General features: G+C 44.9%; 1 protein-coding gene across 1 annotated transcript in view; it reads left to right on the top strand.

Moving 5' to 3' along the window:
• Positions 1-21,051, top strand: part of cni (protein cornichon) — an 84,682-nt gene extending 63,631 nt beyond the window's left edge. Inside the window, exons 4-6 of the mRNA XM_075677918.1 lie at positions 1,122-1,265; positions 11,668-11,808; positions 20,833-21,051. Coding sequence (XP_075534033.1) covers positions 1,122-1,265; positions 11,668-11,698 — 175 coding nt within the window. The 3' untranslated portion in view covers positions 11,699-11,808; positions 20,833-21,051. The remainder of the gene's footprint in view (positions 1-1,121; positions 1,266-11,667; positions 11,809-20,832) is intronic.
• The last annotated feature ends 593 nt before the right edge of the window (positions 21,052-21,644 follow it).

Raw genomic sequence — 21,644 nt, 5'->3', positions numbered from 1 at the left:
AGAGTCAGGCATGACGGGAGGCAGAGTCCGAGACGGGAGTTCCAGGGTGTAGATGTTCTTGAATACCCCGCACCTTCCGCCAATTGTAATGGAGTGTTTGAACAGTTCAGTTGGCAGCGTCTGTTTGTAATCGAGAAGGAAGGTCACGCAGAGCAGGAACAGCTGGCTGCTCGAACGGCTCAAGCACTTGCTAAGCACTGGCGATCCGGCTGGCCCATTGGTTCCATTGCAGGCACGGAACAGACGATCTGGCTGCCCTTGTCCTTGTGATCTTCTTCATTACATTTAATTAATTAATTAATGGTGATGACGACGAACACGGGAGCAGTAGTACGAGCGCATTCACACAGTAGCACCACGGGGCGCCAATGAGTCAACTGCGCAAGACGACGATGCTGGAGCCTATCCCCATGATGGTTTTTTTGTCTACACACACTCGCAATAGTGGGGAAAGGAGCGCAGCTTCACTGTAAAAATTAAGGCCTTAAATCAAGATTTCGCTTCCAACAGGCACTATAATTTAACTTTCTCTCCCAAATGTGACAAATTTAATTAAAAGTAGCCCAGTGGTTATCTGATAAAAGCATTTCCATGTTTTACATGTATTTGAATGGGTGGCATTGGAGTTGTGCCCAAGCTAAAGCTTCCTCTTAAATATAGAAAATCTTTTTATTTGCACTAGGCTGCACAGGCTGCGCAGTCATGGAAGCATTGCTCTGTGTGTAGCAGTGCAGCTGTTCTCGACCTGTGGCACCATCTGTGTACAGAATAACTACTTGGCATTTGACAACCACGAATTGCCTGGTTGCATACCCTTTGTTCACTTTTGTGCTTGCATTATGCAACATGCCGTAGTGGTTGCGAGTGCTAACAGTAGGCCACTGTTTAACAGAGACTTGTCACTCCTTAACAAGACACTGTCACTGTAACAAAGACTTGTCTTTCCGTGGTACATAGGTGTACTTCTACGAAGCCTTTCACATAATGCATAAATATAATCATATTTTGTGGCATAAAGATGTGGGACTGGGTGTTACATGTAATTACATGGCACTTTCGTGTACCTTTCTTGCGTATGTGTGTGTGGAATGGAGTGTGAAGAATGGTCCCTCCTTCCATAGGTACCGGCAGCGTCCCGTGATGAGCGTGCCTGGCCTGTACGACCCTACGAGCATAATGAACGCTGACCAGCTGAGCCGGGCGATGCGTGAGGGATGGGTCAAGCTGGCCTTCTACCTGCTCTCCTTCTTCTACTACCTCTACGGGTGAGCTTTTCTTTTTTTACTTAGACACTTTTGTTGCCTCGCCTGCTTCGCTGGTCTGCTTGCCCACCAGAAGGTGCTACGTGCTTAGGTGTGGCAACGAATGTGTGTTGGTAACCCTTTAAGCACAATAAAAATATTATTATATTGCATTATATTTGTTCTTCGAAATGAAAATAGAAGGTGGAGTGAGACACCTTATAATGGTGACGGCTGCACCTTCACATGGAATAGCAATAATAATAATTTTTAAGATGTTCTAAAGAAGTTAAGAAAATCCAGGTGGCATTACGTGCACTTCATAGTTGCGTGCTGTGCCTTTGCATATACAGTTGTTGACACTTAACGTGTCCACTTCAGGTTTGGGTATGGCCACATTGATAGAAATAGTTGCTCAATGACAGCTGCCTGCTAAATGACATATTCGAGATGTGACACCCAGAGTTTTCATTTGTGTACTTGTGTTCTTTTGCTATGTAATTTTCTCGTCTTTAAAATGATTTTTCAGTGCACATTTGGAAATATACAGTTGAACCTTAATATAGTGAAAATGGATGTAGCAGATTGCGGGATAAAACAAAGTAAATAAATGTTGTTACCATTGTTAGTGTAATGAATGTGTGCTTATAATGAATACTGGATATTACAAAGGTATCTTTGTGTCGAATGCAACTGTTTAACAAGGTTTTACTTTTTAAAAAGTCAGCTTGCATTGGGCCATTCCTTCAGCTCTGGAAACGTTTACTGCCCCAGCAACAGGCGCGCACAGTGCATGCTGCTGTCTCTCGAGACCAGCTTCTTCTCTGTGATGCGCGACATGTCTCCTGGTGTGGCCTCAAAAATGCCTGAACGGATGCGACCACTTTTCGGATCTGCATAGGGTGTTAAACCTTGCATAAATTCATCGTCACCAGCCTATTTTTATGACCACTGCTGGACGACGGCCTCTCCCAGTGATCTCCAATATACCCTTGTCTTACACTACCCGATTCCAACTTGTACCTGCAAATTTCCTAATTTCATCACCTCACCTAATTCTCTGCTGTCCTCAACTGCGTTTCCCTTCCCTTGGCATCCAAACTGTGATTCTGATAGACCACTGGCTATTTGCCCGACACATACGTGGCCTGCCCAGCTAAATTTTTTTCTTTTAATGTCAACTAGAAAATCGGATATTCCTGTTTGCTCTCTGATTCACACCACTCTCTTCCTGTCTCTCAAAGGGCCTCCTCACCAGGTCTGGTCCTTTTGAGCTGACAAGTGCCATGCATACAATGCCCACTAACGACCGTGTCTGCTCAGTATTGCATCGCCACGTGCTGCAGAAAGAGCTTAAATTTCGCTCCAAATGCCATCTGCCCTTCTCGCGGGTGCCGTGCTCCCAGCCAGAGAGTCGACGCATGTCGCACAAGTGCGCTTACATACATGGGAGTGCTGTGATGTGCCTCCTGGTGTGGCATGTGATTTCAAGAATTATTTGAGGTGCAAGTGGTTTATTCGGGCCGTAGAGCAGCAGCGACAAACGCAGCACCAGCAGGTAGGGCGCAGCCAGAGAGCGAAGTGGGTATGAGCTACACAATGGCAACAGTGCTTTTGAGCGTGCTGATCTCCCTCACAAAGGCAACATCTCTCATTTGTGTAATCTGGTGCTTCAATAGACAAATTTAAGTTTTAAGAAATAATAAAAAAACACACACCAAATGTCTCTGTTTTTTTTACTTTGCATTGCAGCAAGAGAGATGTACTTCCATTTCATCTGCTTGTTCCCAGGTTGTGCACTCGCACACGTAGACAAACAAACTACGTCATTTTCTACCGTGTTCCAGCGCAGGATCATGTGATCCACTTGTTTCAGCTTCAGTATTCGTGTAGCCCTGACTTACACGGCTAGTAGGGTGTCCTCGTGCACAGCGCGCTGCGCGAAATGACAATCTCAACTGCTGGCGCGTGACGCCATCAGTGGAAGTGCACTGTGCAGCAAAAAGGCGAAAAAAAAAACAAAACAAAGATGGGGCCCGTGACATATACATCTGTGATGTGTGGCGCACAACATGGTGCGGTGATCGGGATGGTCAGGAGCAGACGACAAAAAGAGACGCTGGGGAGACGCCGGGAGAGTTCCAGGAAGCGACGCCAGGGGGAGGTCAACCACCGGGAGTTGAAGACGGGCCGTCGGGTTCCGGACCCGAGCCACCAGGACTTCACCCGACTGGGGCCTCCTGCCAGCCCGTTCCTGTGCGTCGCCCGTCTACCCGAGCGTGCCTTCAGCTCCTCAAGGCCGGTGAGCTTCTGCGCCCGTGGGCAGGACGAGAACAGTCGGGCTACGGGCCCCGAGTTCTACGCCAGCTGCCCGGCCAGAACGCCGCCCCCGTCTGTCATGCCGCCTGCGGCCTGAGGCCGGCGTTCGAGCTTCTGCGCCCGTGGGCAGGACGCGTGCAGTCGGGCTACGGGCCCGAGCTCTACACCCAGCTGCCCGGCCAGAACGCCGCCGCCGTCTGCTCGTGCCACCAAGCGGCCTGCTTTACCTCTCCAAGCCAGAGCTGGCGCGCTTCGGTCGCCCGGTCAGTCAACTTACACCACGACCTTTGGTGAGACCGGCGCAACTCCTTGCGCCAACTTGTCGCTGCGTCTCCGCATCGAGACTGTCATGCGTCCCTGCTGTCGTGGCAAGCCCGGACTCGCGCACTAGTTAGCTTCACACTAGCCCCAAATGTGTCTTATCGCCGTAATGTCTATTTGAGTGTTTATTTTATTGTTTCTATTTCTTTCTATAATTTATTTGAAGCCTTTTTTAGTTCCATTAAAAGTGTGTGTGTGTGTTCGAAACCAACGGCTTTGTCCTCAATTGGGTTCTCGGAGGCTCCACCTAAGAGAACCGTTAAAACCTTTGAGTACACATAGCGTTGTCCCCATATTTGGGCATCACAGCATCACACAATCCTCCAACTCCAGTATGGGAGAACACAGGGAAGGAATTTTGCTTCCGGAGGCTAGATGGGGGGCAAGTAGAAAGAGTGTCAGTGTCGAGTTCGCAGCATTGAAATATTTCTATCTCGGCTATTAATGAACCAATTTAAAAAATTCTCAAGGCAGAATGCTCCAGGACATGTAACTTCCAGCGTATAACCGAAACTTGCTATGTGGCCTGGTGAAGGTCCCTTTGACATTACACTTCACCAATTTCTATTCCATTACTCTTTGTAAAGTCCTCAATGTCTTGTTAAGCTTGTTTGTTTACCTCCAAGTTCCTGCCCCATATGCTAGTACTGGGGTAGAATTCTGTGATTGTACTTTTCTTTTGCTCAGCTGTTGCTCAGTGCTGTGGCTGGTGTGTCCAGTTCCCATTGGTGCAAGGGCACATGTTCAAATCCCAGTGGTGGTGTTGGGCAAAGAATTGGCAAGCTGGCCTGATGGTGACACGATAAACATGACTTATTGATGATGATAATGGTGGTGGCCATCGTCATTGGTGTTGTAGGTAAGATGGACAGGCACAGAAAACCCAGTTTTGAGTTTCGAGCTTCGACTGCTGTAACAGTAATATACTACTAAAAACTCTGAGTGGCTACTGCTCACCTTCATGAACGGGCTGGAGTACCCTGCTATTTAAAGGGCCACACAAGAGAGACATAAGTTGAGTTGAATTTGTAAATTACTTTTCTGTGATACCAAAAAAAAGAACTAAAAACTCTTGTTACGAGAGAAGGCTTGGCAAGCCTGAAGGGTGTAAAATAAAATCTAGGTACTGAGTCGTGACCCTACCTTAAAGTCCCCATAACAGCTTGCCATGACGTCACAGGTTCTGGTGGTACCAGTTGGGGATTAGTTAATTTTTATGGGTTAAGATGGACAATATTACTCTGGCTAGATGGGTAGGAGTGCCATGTTCCAGGTGCTATGGTCCGTGGCCTGTCATAGTCTGTGCGTTGTGTGCTGGTGCAGCCATTTCACAGTGGAACTGCAGCGTATTAAAGTGAATGTTTCTTTACCTCTTCCTTCGACTTTCCCACTGCTGCTGCTGCTGTCTGGTACCCCGTGTCGAAAGGTGGTTCAGAGCGTGTATGCATGGCAGGAGTGCGGCAGAGAGGAAAGGCGATGCAAGAAACTCGTTTGGACCTTTGCACCACGTGTCAATTTGCACAATGGAGCTCACTGGTTGTTGCCACATTAGCCTCTTTACAGCTGTAATTTTCCCTGACCCTCCACAAAAGCATAGGCAGAACTTGCAGCGCTTACTTTCTGCTAACGTGCAAGTCCAGAGGGAAGCGAGATAGAGTGAGTAGAACCGATGTAGTCGGGAAATGAGTGAACAACAGCCTTGCCACTCTTTGCTTGCAGTTCCCACACAAAGGGGGGGGGGGGTATACGGAAAAGGCGACGCGAGAAGGCAAGGAAATGCTACTGCTATAGACACGACAGCAGTAGCGGGCAAATGGGATTAATTTAAGTTCACGGTACAGTACAGCACGCTCCAGCTATTTCTGTAAAATGAACACCGTGCAAATTTGTCAAGCACACAACTTGGGCACGGCGTGCAGATGCAGAGCCGCACTAAAGCGCATTGTCGTGTCTAGGCAACACTGTGGAAGCGGTCACGCATCAAGGCCCCAAGCAATATTGTAACGATACCTTTTCCCGATGCTAATGCCTTTAGTGCTTTTCGCGTTTGTGAGTGGTCAAGAGGTGCTCTGCTCTGGGCAGTGTCGAACGCGGCCACTCACAAATGCGAAAAGCACCGAAAGGCATTGGCATTGGGAAAAAGCAATGCTACAAAATGACGGCCCAAATGAACACTTCTATGCCCACCGTGATAGCTTTGCGGCTATAGCATTGCTCAGTGTTGCGAGTTTGATCCCGACCGTGGTGGCCGCACTTCGATGGGGGTGAAATAAAAAGCGCTCGTGCACTTAGATTTAGGGGCACGTTAAAGAACACCATAATGTCAAAATTAATCCGGAGTCCACCTCTGCAGCATGCCTCATAATACAATTGTAGTTTTGGCACATACAGTCCCACAATTCAATTAAAGTTTAATGCTTCTGCCACGATGCGATGTGCTATGTGAGGCAATGTATATGCTCAACGTTCACGCTCAACAATGCCTCAAGCAAATACATCTCCCTGTCTGTTCTGTGTACTACGCAGACAAACAGCAATGGTGCACACAAGGTAGCGTTTAACTTCAACAACTCACCGTTCTCATCTTGCACTAAACATTGAAGAAATTAAACATTTGCCGTCAACATCACTGGTAATTATGGTAAATCAAAGTAAACAGCACAGAAAGCTTCGCTTACATTGATTCCCACAGTGTGTGGGATGTGCACATGTTTATGACTGTATTTAAACTAAAAACTGTCTTTATATGGCTTTGCAGTCGAACCCACTTATTGCACCGAGAAAACCTCATTGTTAAACCGATAATTCTTATAACTGGATTTCAAGAAAAAAATCACAGGAGACAAACATCCAAACATTTTTTTTATTTTATTCGAAGTACCTTACAGTCATCTATATGAGGAATTGGGTAAGGGGGGCTAGCACAATAATATGGGGATGTAAAACAAAAACAAAGACTTAAAGCAAACTGCATATCAGAGTACAGGGAAAAATTATACACAAATTCGCACATTTCAGGTAAAAACGGCATACAATATACAACAGCTATCTGAAGATGCATGTTAAAGAAATAACTTTAAAACAAATATGATGAGAGAACTAAGTTAATATGAAAACAGATAAACAGTGCCAGGCAGTGCACATGGCTATTTCATGTTTAACAATGCAAATGAACAGAGAAGACAAGAAGAAGAAACATAAAAGCTACTGCTCTATTTCATCCAATTAAATGTGTGGTTAGATGCTAGCTAAATTTTTTGTTATCGGAGTTAACGCCGATAAAACCTGGTAGGTTGTTCACTCGCATGGCGCCTGTGAGTGTTAAAAGGAAAGTGACCGTCGTGCCATAGGTGCGCATGAAGCTGAGATGATTTTGTAATCTGAGTGATGTGCAAGATGGGATAGACAGACATAAAGTTGAAAGCCTGGCACTCAGCATTTTTAGTGAAACAAGCGCAAAAGCTCAATGTCATGACGCACACATGGAAGTGAAAGAACATTTCCGTTATGCTAGATAGAGGAGACAAAATGAGTGTACCTATTCTGCACAGATTCTACAAGGTTATTAGATTATTGTGGTTGGGTGACCAGATAGTGACTACATACTCAAGCTGCAGACGGAAAAGTGTTTGAAAAGCCAACTTACAAATGTTACAAAAGTCAGGCATTTGTGTAAATTAAGACATAGGCATCCTAAAGATCTGAAAGAACTAGCACGAAATTAATTACTTATTACAGAAAAAAAATTAACTACACAGAAAGAAGTACAGTCGAAACCCACTTATAGCATTGCCAGTTTTAACAATATTCAGATGTAACAATGCGCAGCTGCCCCGCTGAACTTTTGTCTGTGTTCTGTGGGCGAAGTAGCCTGCTTGCTGCAACTGGCTACAACACCATGTCTTCGTTGCATCACAGTCCTCAGGTGCTATCTCCCTTCTACCTCTCGAAAATTGGCGCAGTTGACCCGTGCATAGGAGGGATGGAAAGGAGATGTGTGAGGCCTGCGATGCGTAGGGCGATGTGCCAGATGCGTGGCTACAAAGGCAGTTGTGGCAGAAGTGTGCGGCATGCATTCTTTTTTTTTTTTAAGGATTACATGTTCTTTTTCCTTATAGCACGCAGACCCAGCAGGCAGATTTAATCATTATAACCTATAATGCATAATACATGGGAGCATTGTAGTAAGCAGTTTATCTTGCCATAGAACACGTACAAAAGTTGACGATGCATCAGCTGCTCATTGTTATATCTTATATGTTAAAACCAGCATTATTGGAAGTGGGTTCGACCATAGTGACAGTTACAAATTTATAAATGCCTCGCACTAACGCCACTTTCAAAAGTGACAGACTTATATGGTCAGTCTGCTGCTGCTTTCCAGGTTTGAGAAGCAATATTTACAGCTCTCAACGGTATTCAGGACTGTATAGTAATTTGTGATAACAAATTTTGATGAACTATGCACTAATTCTGTACTGAATAGCTTTGCATCAGTCCTTCGAAATAAACAGCGATGAAGAATTATGTCCAAGATGGTATACGTAAGTGGGCTTATCCATATGCCAGTGTAATAGCCCTTTCAGGCAGGCAAGTTAAGGGCAATCGAAGTGTACTCGCAGAAGAGTGCACTCCTGTTGGAGTGCGTACCCTTGCCGCCAGTGGTTTCAGCAATACAAAATGTAATGCATGGAAAAAGGACACAGAAGTTCGTTTTAGTTGTTGAACAGCTTTTAGCAAAATAATCAGAGCAGAATTCGCTGATATTCTGTTATGACAGGACCAAATGCTGCCTCCTCGCACACCACCATCTTGTTCTGGATTGGCTAGGCATTAGTCTTGGCTGGCGTTGACTTGCAACACTCTTATAATAAAAATATTTTTGTTTTTGTTGAGTAAATATAGATTAAGATTGTTTTGTATTTATAATACAACTAAAACAATCACCTTTAAGAAGTTTTTTTATTTTTAATCTACATCTTCAAAAAAAAACACAATATTAGTCTGTCACCGATTTTTTTTTTTTTACTGCGAGTGCGCTCCGTTTTCCCGTTTAGCACCGCGTAGCCTAAAGTGTTACACAAGGTCCCAAAGTGCACTTAACTTGCCCTCTTGACAAGGGTATAATACGTGCGGGGATTGACTTTTTTGAATTCTTTTCTGGAGAACATGCAAGAAAATTGTTTTGATTTTGAACGAATGTAAAAGAAGATTGAGCAAATACTGAGGCCTGTGCAACTAAAGCTCCCAGTTCCTTGCACAGCTAGACGATACGTATGAGGCACGTGTACGACAGAAATAAGCAATCTTTTTCAGCTACGAAAAAATTTGACAGTGTTAGAAATACTACAGTTTATTGCACCATTCAGTGATATAAAAAATTTAATTCGGGAGTTTTACATGCTAGAACCTCAATTTGAATATGAGGCGCAGACTGTGGTTGGGGACTCCGGATTATTTTTGACATGCACTCAATGCGCGGTGCATGAGATTTTTTGCATTCTGCCCTCATGGCCAGTATTAAACTAGAGATTTTTTTTTATTGCAGATTCCAATTCTTCTTAGGGACTTATTTGGAAAAAAATTTACCGTAATTTTTCTACGGTGACCGTAAAGTGAGAAAAAACGGCCGTGGCTTAGCTTGGTTAAGCCTGGTGATTGCGAAGCAATAGTGTACACAGAGGAGTGTACACTATCCCTGTTCAGAGGAGTGAGATGTATCATTATCGACGAGGTCAGCATGTTATCTTCGGACCTGCTTCGACAAGTGGACCGGCGGCTTCGTGAAATAAGGCCGGACAGGATGTTGGAACCCTTTGGGGGCTTCGATATCATTCTATGTGGAGACATGAGGCAGCTGCCGCCCGTTAGAGCACCCAAGGTGTACAAGTGCAAAGTCGTGTGGAGCCGTGTATAACACAGATGTTCTACCGTGGCATCACCTGGAATACTTCCCCCTAACCCAAGTTGTCCGCCAAAGCGACGCAGTCTTCTCAACTCTCTTAACCAAGATTGGCGATGGCACGTTGTCGCCGAGCTGCATACTGGGCACGCCGCTTAGAAAGTCGTTCTTCTCGTTCTTCTTCCGTCTCCGTAGCTCGCTGATGCTTCCTCTTTGCATTCTGCCGAGCTGCCTTGTTCGTAGGCACCATCGTAACATCTGGCTGTATGACTGCCTTGGCGAGAGGAGCGGAGCTGTTTTATACAGCTGGTGTGACGTCACTCTGTCAGTAGCGCCCCTTGTGAGAGGAGCGGGAGTTAGGCCGCCGTTGGTGGCTACCGCCTCGCTTTGCGACGGCGTGAGATGGGGCCCCGTTTTTACACAGCTGGTGTGACGTCACACCGACCGTAGCGCCCCTGGTGAGAGAAGCGGGAGTTAGGCCGCCGTTGGTGGCTACCTCCTTGCCTCGCGACGGCGTGAGATGGGGCCCCGTTTTTACACAGCTGGTGTGACGTCACTCTAGGTCACGTGGTGTGACGTCACGCAGCGAGGTCACGCTAAAGGTCAATGGTGCCTACCACCGCCTCACCACGGAACGGGCTGAAGTGCAACCTAAAGTAGTATTGCTTTGCAATAAAAAATATTTTGCTTTGCTATATATGTACTCTTCATTCATAAATAACAACATTAAGAAAGGAAATAAACTTATAAGAACTGAAAATTTGATGCATTGTTATAGTTCAAGGCTTTGAAAGTGCGCACACGAGAATATTTCGCAAGACTCAAGTGTTCCTGCTCTTACACTAATATGTACATCCATAACGTAATCGAACTGCGTAGGTGCGCGCACTCAAGAAAACTATGTGGTTGTGTGCTCGTCAAAATAGCAAAACGTGACAAACTTCCGCTAATCTTCATGTTATCGCCAACCAGAAGCAATTAGTTTTCGCGAGTCTCAAAAAAAAAAAAAAAAAGCAGTGGAAATGCATGCACGGCGGCACTGTTCCTATGCGCACCTCCGTGAGCACTAAACGAGTGAGAAACAAGCGGTCGCCCTTTGAGCGATTAGTAACGAGATAGCCATCAGTTTTGCAAGCGCAAGAAGCCAAAACCGCCCGTGGAACAAAGCACAAACCGCCATCCGCCCGTACGAGCGGTAGCATATAGTAGACGCGCGAGAGCAAACTAGCGCTAAAACAAACCATGCAACAAAAACTGAGAGAGGGAGGCGCGCTATTTAAATGTACAGACGGTGTCGTATACTTAACGTCATTGACCCTCAAAGGGTTAATAAGTGACTGCCAACAATAAAAATGTTACAGTGATAAATAGCATTGTATGCATGTGCGATGGCTTGGATTGCTGGTTGTGAATGCTGTTAAAATAATGTGACCTGCTGTTAATGAAAATTAGTTGGAAGTCAGTTCTCTGTGTGTCTGTTTGCTACATGCTGTGTCCTGTCCTTTGTGCTGTTTTGTTCAAAGGTTTACTCTACCTCAACGACACCAATATGGGAAAATACTTCAGGTGCTGTGGTTTTGACACAAAATCCAATTATGGAATTTTGGCCTTAATTTTCTGTTCCATTAATGCACTTTATCAGTCCAAACTGATATAGTGTTTCCGTTGAGTTACCCTTTAATGTTTCAAATGGTCACACACACACATTTTACACTTTATGAGCTCTGGCTTAACAGTAGAATGAGGTATGGAAAGCGTGCATGCACATGAATGTTTCCTTTTATGGTCAAACTGCCTGAGTGAACTTTGTTCTTGTGGCTGTGCTGCTGGAAGTAGAACTGCTCTTGCAGACTTGTGAACCGTGTTTTAAATTTTCCACTGCAGCATGATCCACTCCCTGATTACGGTGGAGTGAGTGTGGGCCATACCCGGGAAGGAAAAGCGGCAACCCAGGTGAAGAAGGATCCTTCCAATCGGCTGTCGCCCCGTGAAGCAAGGCTGCAACTTCCCGAAGTGCTTGCTAAGGTTGAACGAGTGTTTCTCCTCTTACCGTATTTACTCGCATAATGATCGCGCTTTTTTGTAAAAAAAATTGACGCAAATTCAGTGGTGCGATCATTATGCGAGTTAGATTTCCCACGAAAAGAAACATTTTCTTTTTTCATCCCGCATTTGCTATGGGATGACAAGCAGGCGGCTGCCGCTGTCAGTGCAGGACACTAAAACAAAGATGGCGGCCAGCGGAGCAAGCCGAACGTGCCGAACGCGATTATTTTTATTCTTGTGAGTACATTACCAACATTGAAACAGTTTTTTCCGTATCAATAATATCAGCAAGTTTGCTGCAATAACCTAGCCATGCCCACTTTGAGGGGACAGAAACAGAGATGGGCGCGCTTAGCTGCCAGTGACATAGAAACACATGGCAGGCATGCTGCAAAAACTGCGGCATTTGTCTTAGCTGCGTTAAAGCATCGTCATATGAATAGGGTACACTTCTAACATATCAATGTAAACATGGCCACTATCGTTGCCGCTCGCGATTTGTTGCGTGCCCATGAGTGCAGACGAAGAATCGAAAGGCGCCCTTTAGGTTGTTGTTGACCAAAACCATTATGAAGCCTACAAATAATAAAGCCGAGGCAAGTTTTGTTGTAGCTTTTTTTCATGGAAGTGCAGAAAGTGATGAAAGGAATGAAATGGGGCATCTGCTTAAGAATATTGGGTGTGTGCAGACCGGCTTGGTACGTCTTGGAAGAGTCGTTCGCGCAGCATTTGACAGATGGTAAGCATGATTATCATTAGCTAGACTTGGCACACGACATATCGCTGCAGCTAGTTCGAGGTGTGTTCATTACACGGGAAAGGAAAAAATCGAATTTTGACAACAAAGTTCAAGGGTGCGATCATTATGCAAGTAAATACGGTATCTCTTGTCCATAGAATTTCCTAAAAGGAACTCTGGTTCTGCAGTCATTCGGCTAACATGGAAATGATGGCTTAAATGCAGGAATTCTTCCACAAGCACGAAGATGGAGCATCTTTGTGCTTTGGCTTCAGACGGTGTTGCATTGTTATGCTTAATTTTTTTTTATTCTATATAATAGAGCAGTCATAAGTTTTCTATGCTCTTTAAGGTAATATGATCATGCACACGTGCATAATCACCACACATTGTTGCACTTGCATCGCACTATAGGTGTTGCCCAAACTAAACCCCTTAGCAATAGCTCCTTCGGCATAACTTGCCATGTTTTTTGTGTACTGCAAGCACCAGAAGCAGCTGCAAGAAAACATTATGGTCACCATGTTTTTAAGCAGTGCCTATTGTTGGAAATGATCAATTTACAAAGTCGCAGAGCCACTGAAAGCCAAAGTTTAGGCAAGTCCTTGTAGTGCTCCACTTCATTGCGATGCTTGATGAACCGTAGTGTTTGTACTTCCTGTCGACACTAGCACCAGATTGCAAAAATTTCTGATGAGGTGTGGGTATGATGGCATTATGGCCTGCAATTTCTGTAGTAGAATATGCTGGGCCCGTATCATCAACTCCCTTATGTTCTGGCATATTCATCTTCTGCTTAATCAGCACACAGATGATGCATGGAAAAGTAAAGAAGACTGCACACCACAGCACTGTCTAGCCTCTTTTTTTTTTACCTTTCCTTCAGGCGGGACACGCATAGACTTACAAGTTGCACGCAACAAAACATATAGGAATGAACATGGGGGATACAGTTAATGGCCAATTTTTCTGACGCCTTCGCGGCACTGCCACGTACCCCATAGAATCAATGTATAAGAACATCTGAAATTTCAGAAGCAAAGATGCTTCTCCATTTGATTTTCCGGACTTCTTGCCATGACTGCAGCGCCAGAAGAGATGTCAATGTTACCACCGCTGCCATTTTGATTATCTTGCCTGCCTCGAACGGGCAGCCTGGGACGCAAATCCACTGGCAGCCATAGCCACCACAGCGTTGCATAATGCCGGTTAGAAAGTCAGCTTCGCCTCATTTTTCGTAGTGAAGCATACCAAGAGTGGGAAGGGGTAATTGTCACGGTACACTATGTATTCATTAATTATGCACGTGTGCACCCGCCATCTCCTGTCATAGTATGAGCACCGATCTGACTAATAAGTGTACTTACAGGCCTTCTGAGCTACTTCAGACATGCCTGTGGTGATTTGAGACTTCGGGGGCTGCTGCATTCATTTTTTTCGGACAGCCCGATTTTTCGGCCGTTCTCGCATCCCCTAGGGAGCCCGAAAAATCAGAAGTTTACTATATGCAGTTTATTAAACAAAGAACCTTTAGTGTGTCACTAACATCAATGATTCGCCATGGCATAATACATTGTGCATTTATGTTAACTAACGCATGACATAAGTAAGCATAAGTAAAAACCTACAATTTAAAGTGACAAACGGCAAGTGTGAACTCATAATTTTTTCTCCAAGTTGAGCAACCAGCGCACTAATTGTGCAGGACGCATCTTCAAGAAGCATGGCAATTAAAGGCCTTCACTACCCTGCATTACCACAAGCTTTCTCTGTGTAACTGTAGGAAGCACAGTACAGTAGAACCTTGTTCATACGTCTTGAAAAAAAAAATTGGCAAACACAACTGCAGCTGAGACTACCTGATGAGAAGCATTGCGTCAGTTATTGCAGCACGAGACGCTGACCTGTGCCAAGCTGGTGGGGCTCGAGGCCCATGTTGTTGTGTTCCTGTCGCGTGTTTTCAGACAAAAGACTGGGAATGCGGGAGATGGAAATTCTAAAACGTGAACATGGTGAATGCAGGAGCCAACGTTTTGACAAGTGGACTTGTCTTCTTCAAGGCGACGTATACTTTCCTCGCCACCGTATATATATGAACAAGGTGAATGCAGGAGCCAACGTTTCGACAAGTGGACTTGTCTTCTTCAAGGCGACGTACGCTTTCCTCGCCACACCCTCTCCCCTTTAGAAGAACCCCACCTATATATACTGTGGCGAGGAAAGCGTACGTCGCCTTGAAGAAGACAAGTCCACTTGTCGAAACAGCTCCTGCATTCACCTTGTTCACGTTTTACTCATCGTGTTTTCAGACAGTGACATGAAACAAGATTGAGCTGGTGGGCGATGCTGGAATACGATGTCGCCAGAGCAAAACATGCCACTCACTTCGTGTTTTGGTTATAACCTGTTAAGGGCATGCAGTAGACGCTTCCAATGGCACCACGCCAAACGCACTGAAACATATAGGTAAAGCAAACATTTTTTAACTGCGCTAACAAACGGACCACAGAGACAGCATGGGACAAGGACGGGTGCAGACTTGCAACTAATATTTATTCCACAAAGACCACATTTAAGTACACCGCCGACATACACCACTGCGCATGTGCGAGAAAAGAAAAGATAAAGGAAAGAAAAACCTTGTATATGCAAAACGCGACCTACCTATGCTCGTCAATAAACCTCATCTCACTGTTGTGCAAATAACCTGAGGTGTCACTGACACAGTCTTGTCCTTTCTTTCTAATATGGTACGCCTCGAGTAGCTCTCTGGCTCGGCTATCTCGGCAGCGGCACAAAATCTTTACTTCCTTCACGATCGGCTTGCACGGGCACGCCAAGCAGTGGACACGCAGGTGCCCATTCGTTGTATTTCTAATTGACAATTCATAGTCACGCAAGCGCACATTCACGCACCTTCCTGTTTGGCCTACGTAAACTTTGCCGCATGATAGAGGTATCTGATAAACTACTCCAACACTGCAATCGACGTGGAAAATGGCATGTTTTGTTTCGCACCCTTGGATCCTAGCTTTACTTCTTCCTATGCACGTGCATATCCCAGCGAGCTTGCTGGGAGCCGAGAACGCTATCTCAACTCCATACCGTTTCACAACCTTTTTTATGTTGTGGGAAGTCTTGTGAGCATAAGGCACAACTTTATGTTTCTTATCCTTGCACTCCCTTGCGTCTTCAGTAATATTGCCTTCCGTCTTTATCCTCTTAAGCACTGCCTCCACTACCGCTGAAATGACTGATTGCGGGAAACCTGCTTCTTCCAACTTTCCAACAGGAAGCTGTTACTAGGTTTATAGAGTCGTATGACGATAATGGCCATGCTTTTTCCATTGACATAGAAGATTTGTTTTATTCTATCCCTCATGCTGCGTTGTTTCAGGCTGTTCAGAAATGTATTGAAGTTAATGGCGAAGTGTCTTTTCAGAATTATGCCGGGTTGACTGTTGATAGGTTTTTAGCGTTGCTTGAGTTTTACCTCAACTCTACCTTCATCCAGTTTAAAGAAGACTTTTACGTGCAGAAAGAAGGTATATGTATAGGCTCCTGCATTGCTCCTATCTTGTGCTATGTTTACTTATCGGAATTTGACAGGGCGGTAAACAAAGAAATCGATCGTGACCAGGTTGCTACCGTGTTTCGTTATGTTGACGATTTTCTTGTACTTTTAATGAAGCAAGCCAGTTCCACGTATGACGACGCCATCGCAGGTGTACTACACATCTTTCAGCGCCTTGGTGAAGGTTTGACTTTCACCCATGAACTAACAAAGGATAATATTCAGTTTTTAGACAGCGCTATAAGCTTCTGTGACGACCATGTGTGCTGGAAATATAACCCAAGATCCCAAAAAAATTGTTGCCCTACGACATGGAGCAAGAAACATTTAGGAGTGGAAACTCCGCTGTTTGCGGCGACCAGAAAAGGTCACAAGCCCGCGGAGCCGTTATCAGGCTGGGGGCCTGGAAAGAAATTACCGCCGTTAAGAGCAAGCGGGAGCCGCCGGCCCAGGCACTGCATTTTTTTTTTTTTGCTGCGGCTTCTACGACGCGCCGCATGACGCCTCCACTGTATACGGCCCCGTCGGTGCATACAACAATTGTGACCTTATCTGGTCGCTGGCACTTGCTCGCGCTGACGGGAGTTTCACCTCCTAATTGTCTTACTCCGTGCCCTACGATGCGGCTCATTCGAAAACGGTAAAGCGGGCAATAGCCACCCAGTGTATCATATCAGCCTTAAGAAAGTCCTGCACGCACAAAATACAGGAAAGCTTTGACAGGCTGATTGTAAGGTTGGAAGAAGCAGGTTTCCCGCAATCAGTCACAGCAGTAGTGGAGGCAGTGCTTAAGAAGATAAAGACGGAAGGCAAGATAACTGAAGACGCAAGGGAGTGCAAGGATAAGAAACGTAAAGTTGTGCCTTATGCTCACAAGACTTCCCACAACTTAAAAAAGGTTGTGAAACGGTATGGAGTTGAGATAGTGTTCTCGGCTCCCGGCAAGCTCGCTGGGATATGCTCGCGCATAGGAAGAAGTAAAGCTAGGATCCAAGGGTGCGGAACAAAACACGCCATTTTCCACGTCGATTGCAGTGTTGGAGTAGTTTATCAGATACCTCTATCATGCGGCAAAGTTTACATAGGCCAAACAGGAAGGTGTGTGAATGTGCGCTTGCGTGAGCATGAATTGTCAATTAGAAATAAAACGAATGGGCACCTGCCTGTCCACTGCTTGGCATGCCCGTGCAAGCCGATCGTGAAGGAAGTAAAGATTTTGTGCCGCTGCCGAGATAGCCGAGCCAGAGAGCTACCCGAGGTGTACCCTATTAGAAAGAAGGGACAAGACTGCGTCAGTGACACCTCAGTTTATTTACACAACAGTAAGATGAGGTTTATTAACGAATGTAGGTAGGTCGCGTTTTGCATATACAAGGTTTTTCTTCCCTTTATCTTTTCTTTTCTCGCACACGCGCAGTGGTGTATGTACTTATATGTGGTATTTGTGGAATAAACATTAGTTGCAAGTCTGCGCCCCGTTTGTTAGCGCAGTTAAACAATGTTCGCTATTATGTACCAACTCGCCCAACAACAAGTTCTTCTAAACTACATATAGGTAATGATGCTTATCACAATAGGTTTAGAGGGGATAACTGAGTGCATCGTGCGACAGCCCACAAGATTTGCTGGTGAAGGAAACTAAGTGCCTCTTGGCATTTTTACGCGACACTGGCAGACGAGTACTGCGGGGAAGCTGCCCTGGCAGGCACGTACTGCCCTTGATTGCACACGCCTCGCACCTTTTCTTGTTATGGTGGCTAGGTCTCATGTGAACACCTATCATACAATCGCAGTTTGGTGATGTACTAAACAGTGGTACCGAAAGATTGTGTTTCCCAGAAACGTATTAACCGGTACAAATAAAAGCAGAACTGTATAGGGTCATATTTCGTGTTCTCGATCACGAACATTGGCACTGGAAAATTGTACAAAACGGGGTCGTGTCAACGAAGTTCTACTGTACACACATGGTATGGTCATGCTCTTGGAACTCCATCCTTGTTTATGCAACAGGTTTGCCAGCCTAGCAGTCATTTAACTAACCTCTACTAGCAGCTTGTTACTAAGAACCTAGAAGTGCATGTGAGAGCCAGTTGCTAATCTTATGTTACTAGTCTTATGTTGAGCATTACCTCTTCTCCCCTTTACAAGAACAATACCTATATATACTGTGCTGAGGAAACCATATGTCGCCTTGAAAAAGACAAGTCCACTTGTCGAAACGTTGGCTCCGGCTTTCACCTTGTTCTCGTTTTGCACATCGTCTTGAATTTTGATCTCCTGCCTTCCCCGTGTTTTCCCTAGTCTTGTGCATTTCTTAAGAGTGCACAATCTGTTCCAACCATGTGCTACCTGTGCGCGTGCTCCAGTAACAGTGCGTTTCAGAGAGGATTTTTGGCATGGACATTGCCAGATGTAAGCATGCTCTAACTTGAGAGTCATGGTGGTGCCCCTTGAAAAGAGAGTTGTTTGCACAGTGTGGCAGATTCTCGGCACTTGTCTGTGCATTTCACATAGCCACCAATAGTGGCTGTCATCAGACAATGGGACAAAACTCTTGTGCTGTCACTATGTTGAATAAAGCTTTAACTTTCAATTGCAGGGTGTCTACCATCAGAAAAAATCTGAAATTCTCAGGGAAAAAAATAGTGGGGAATTTCCACCTCAGCTATTCTAAATTAGGAAAATTAGTACTTATACAGTGGTTATGGCTTACATAGTGGCATGGCAGAAGTAAGCAATGGTTTCAACTGAATCTTTGCAAACTGCAGAATATTGGCGCCTTTTTATGCGAGCAGGAGTGTTAGGGTGGTTGTAGTTTGCATTAAACACACAATTAAGTCAAATCTGATAGTGTGTTCCAACTGACTGACATCTTACTGGCAGTAGTTTAAAATCATGGGCTGGTTAGTACTTTGGTGAGACAAACCATTAGTTTTTATTGTGAAAATTTTCATAAGCAATCTGTTAAAGCTTGAAAAAAATTGGGCAATTTAAAAGCGCCAACATAGTGCAGTCAGCTTCCATTAGTTCAACCCTGACGGGCCCAACGAAGTCAATTGAATTATTAGGCGGGTTGAAATAAACAAGAGGCAAAAAAATGCCACTACACACTGCTGGTTCATTTGGCAGTATTTGCCCACTTTCTCTGTGCCCAAAGTAGAAATCAAATGTGCACCCAATTTTTTAGCAAGAAAAATTGTAGTACAATGGTGGCCACTTTCCTACAAACATCATGGAATGGTCTCTGGTATAGTGCTGCAAAACAAGGACACCAAAAGAAATGAAAGATGGACGTAAGCACTATCAATGACAAAATCTTAACACCAGGATTGGTAGTACTTACACGCACACAAAACCATGTACACAGTAAACCTCTATGATACATGACAGCACGAAAGCAATCTTAAAAAACCGATACATCAAAGAAAGCCCAAGTGTTACATTGCTAATGAAGCCAGCTCTCAAGGCATGCGGAAATAATCCATTTCTTTCATGGAGAAGGACAGTGTAGATTTGCTTTTACATTGGTGAGCAGCAGAGATGATGTGTTCGGTTTCTATTATTAATCTTACAGACTCACGTTTATTGCCACCTATAATAGTGATGATTTCTAGAAGAGAGTGACAAGTACGTGTGTTGCAATGAAGCACTAGAAAACAGTCACCCAATACTCTCTTCACTTTGTTTCTTTGCTCTCTCAAGCATTCACTGATGCACCTTCCAGTTTGACCTATATAGCATTTACCTCAAGGTAGCGGAATACGATAGACTACCCCTACAGAGCAAGTGGCGAACTGATCTTCATGCTTCTTATCACAGACCGGCTTTCTTGTTCTCATCGGGTTAGTGGTTTTGCACCGAGTGTTTAGCTTGTTTGGAGCTGAAAAAACAACCCGCACATTTCCTTGGCATCCTATGTTTTTCATCCCTGGTGAATATATGGAGTCGCGGTGATTTTCACCTGGTCAGGGCTGCTAGCTCTTGCATTTTCACGGGGGAATTTTCCTAACCACGTGTTGGTATTGGTGGCAGAAGTGCTGCTCAAACAGGAACGATCGAGCAAAGTCAGTTTCGTCGTAGTACATCTGTGTTATGGGCCAAAGCATGCAAATGTTCCAAAGGCGATTTTGGTTTTTGTGTCCGACTGCACCATGCAGAAAACTTCCGGCCCAATTTTCTTAACAAAAAAAGAAGAAAGGTGCGTCAGAGTTGGCATTTGCCGATAATCGGTCGTTGTGAGTTAGGGTAATCATTTGAAAATGTTCCCGACATGTGCTGCACCCATTCCCTGTACCCTAAGACAGACACCGTGTACGGGTCAGGTGCACGTGCGCTGACCGATCAAGTTTAAGTCATCCGCCGAAGGCCACTTTGGAGATCGAAATAACAAAAGTTTCGGCCCATCGAAATGCATGGGCACCAGCCGGGATCGAAATAACCGGAGTCAAATTAATGGAAGTCTATTGTAGACACCCTGCCATGTGAACTCGTGGGAACACTCCTACTCAACATTATGGGCTACACTCAAAAGGACCGTGTGTTGGCAAAACGCATTTTTGACACAAGAATTTTTGGAGCAGAAATTAAGGAATTTCAAAATTGGTGGAACAAAAATGGGCAGCCACTTCCACTGTGTTCACCTCTTTTCTCTCTCTTCCATGCTCATCGACTCTGGCCTGCGGAGCAGCCAAGTGCGATGTGTGCCGTGAACTGTGCCGGAACTGTTTCTGCGGACTGGAGGTTGTCCTTCCCCGCCTCGGAGAATGTGCCGTATTTATGTGCCGATGTACAGCTGTGTGTGTGTGCGTGTGTGTACGTGTGACCTGCTAGTGCAATATTTCAAGATTACATGGGGCCTTTGCCTGGGCTCTTTTGCTTAGGGTTGAATAAAAACATTGTAGCTTAACTTTTGTCTGTCGTCTGCTACTTATCGCTTGACCCAAGTCTCCTCTGCAGGTGCAAATGGATATTTTACCTGTTTATCCATTTTTGTGTGTGTGTGTGTGTGTGTGCGCTTTTATTCACAGCTGCACTGACAGCATAGGCATACTCGCGTGTGCACTGACTGACACTCGCTCCGCACCTCTTTCGTGGGTGGAGCATTATTTGAGTGGTTTAAGCAGCTGTGACCGGCTGCGAGTGCTGGTTAAAGTCACTGTGATTCAGAGTGGACAGGGGCTCAAGTGGCCACTGGTAAGTTTGAATGGAAGTGACTATGAACGCTACTCAATGTTGCTGAGTACGAATGAGTGCAAGTACATAGCCTGTGAAAACATTTGTGAGTAATTATGAATGAGTATCTGCTTATTATGCTAACCTATGACTAGCAGAGTGTCTTATCTGAACTGAACCTAACCTGAACTAGAAAAAAAAGATGTTACTGGTTTGCATGTGGCGTTTAGGGTGGAATTGGGGTCAAGAAATGTACCTATTTGATGTATGCTGTTATTTAACGTCACTTTTGGCAAGGGTAATATGTGGACATTTGATGCAATAAAG

Source organism: Dermacentor variabilis, unplaced genomic scaffold (genome assembly GCF_050947875.1).
Source record: "Dermacentor variabilis isolate Ectoservices unplaced genomic scaffold, ASM5094787v1 scaffold_14, whole genome shotgun sequence".
In the NCBI taxonomy this organism is placed as follows: Eukaryota; Metazoa; Arthropoda; class Arachnida; order Ixodida; family Ixodidae; genus Dermacentor; species Dermacentor variabilis.
The sequence above is the reverse complement of the archived record's forward strand: the minus strand, read 5'-3'. Positions and strand labels throughout refer to the sequence as shown.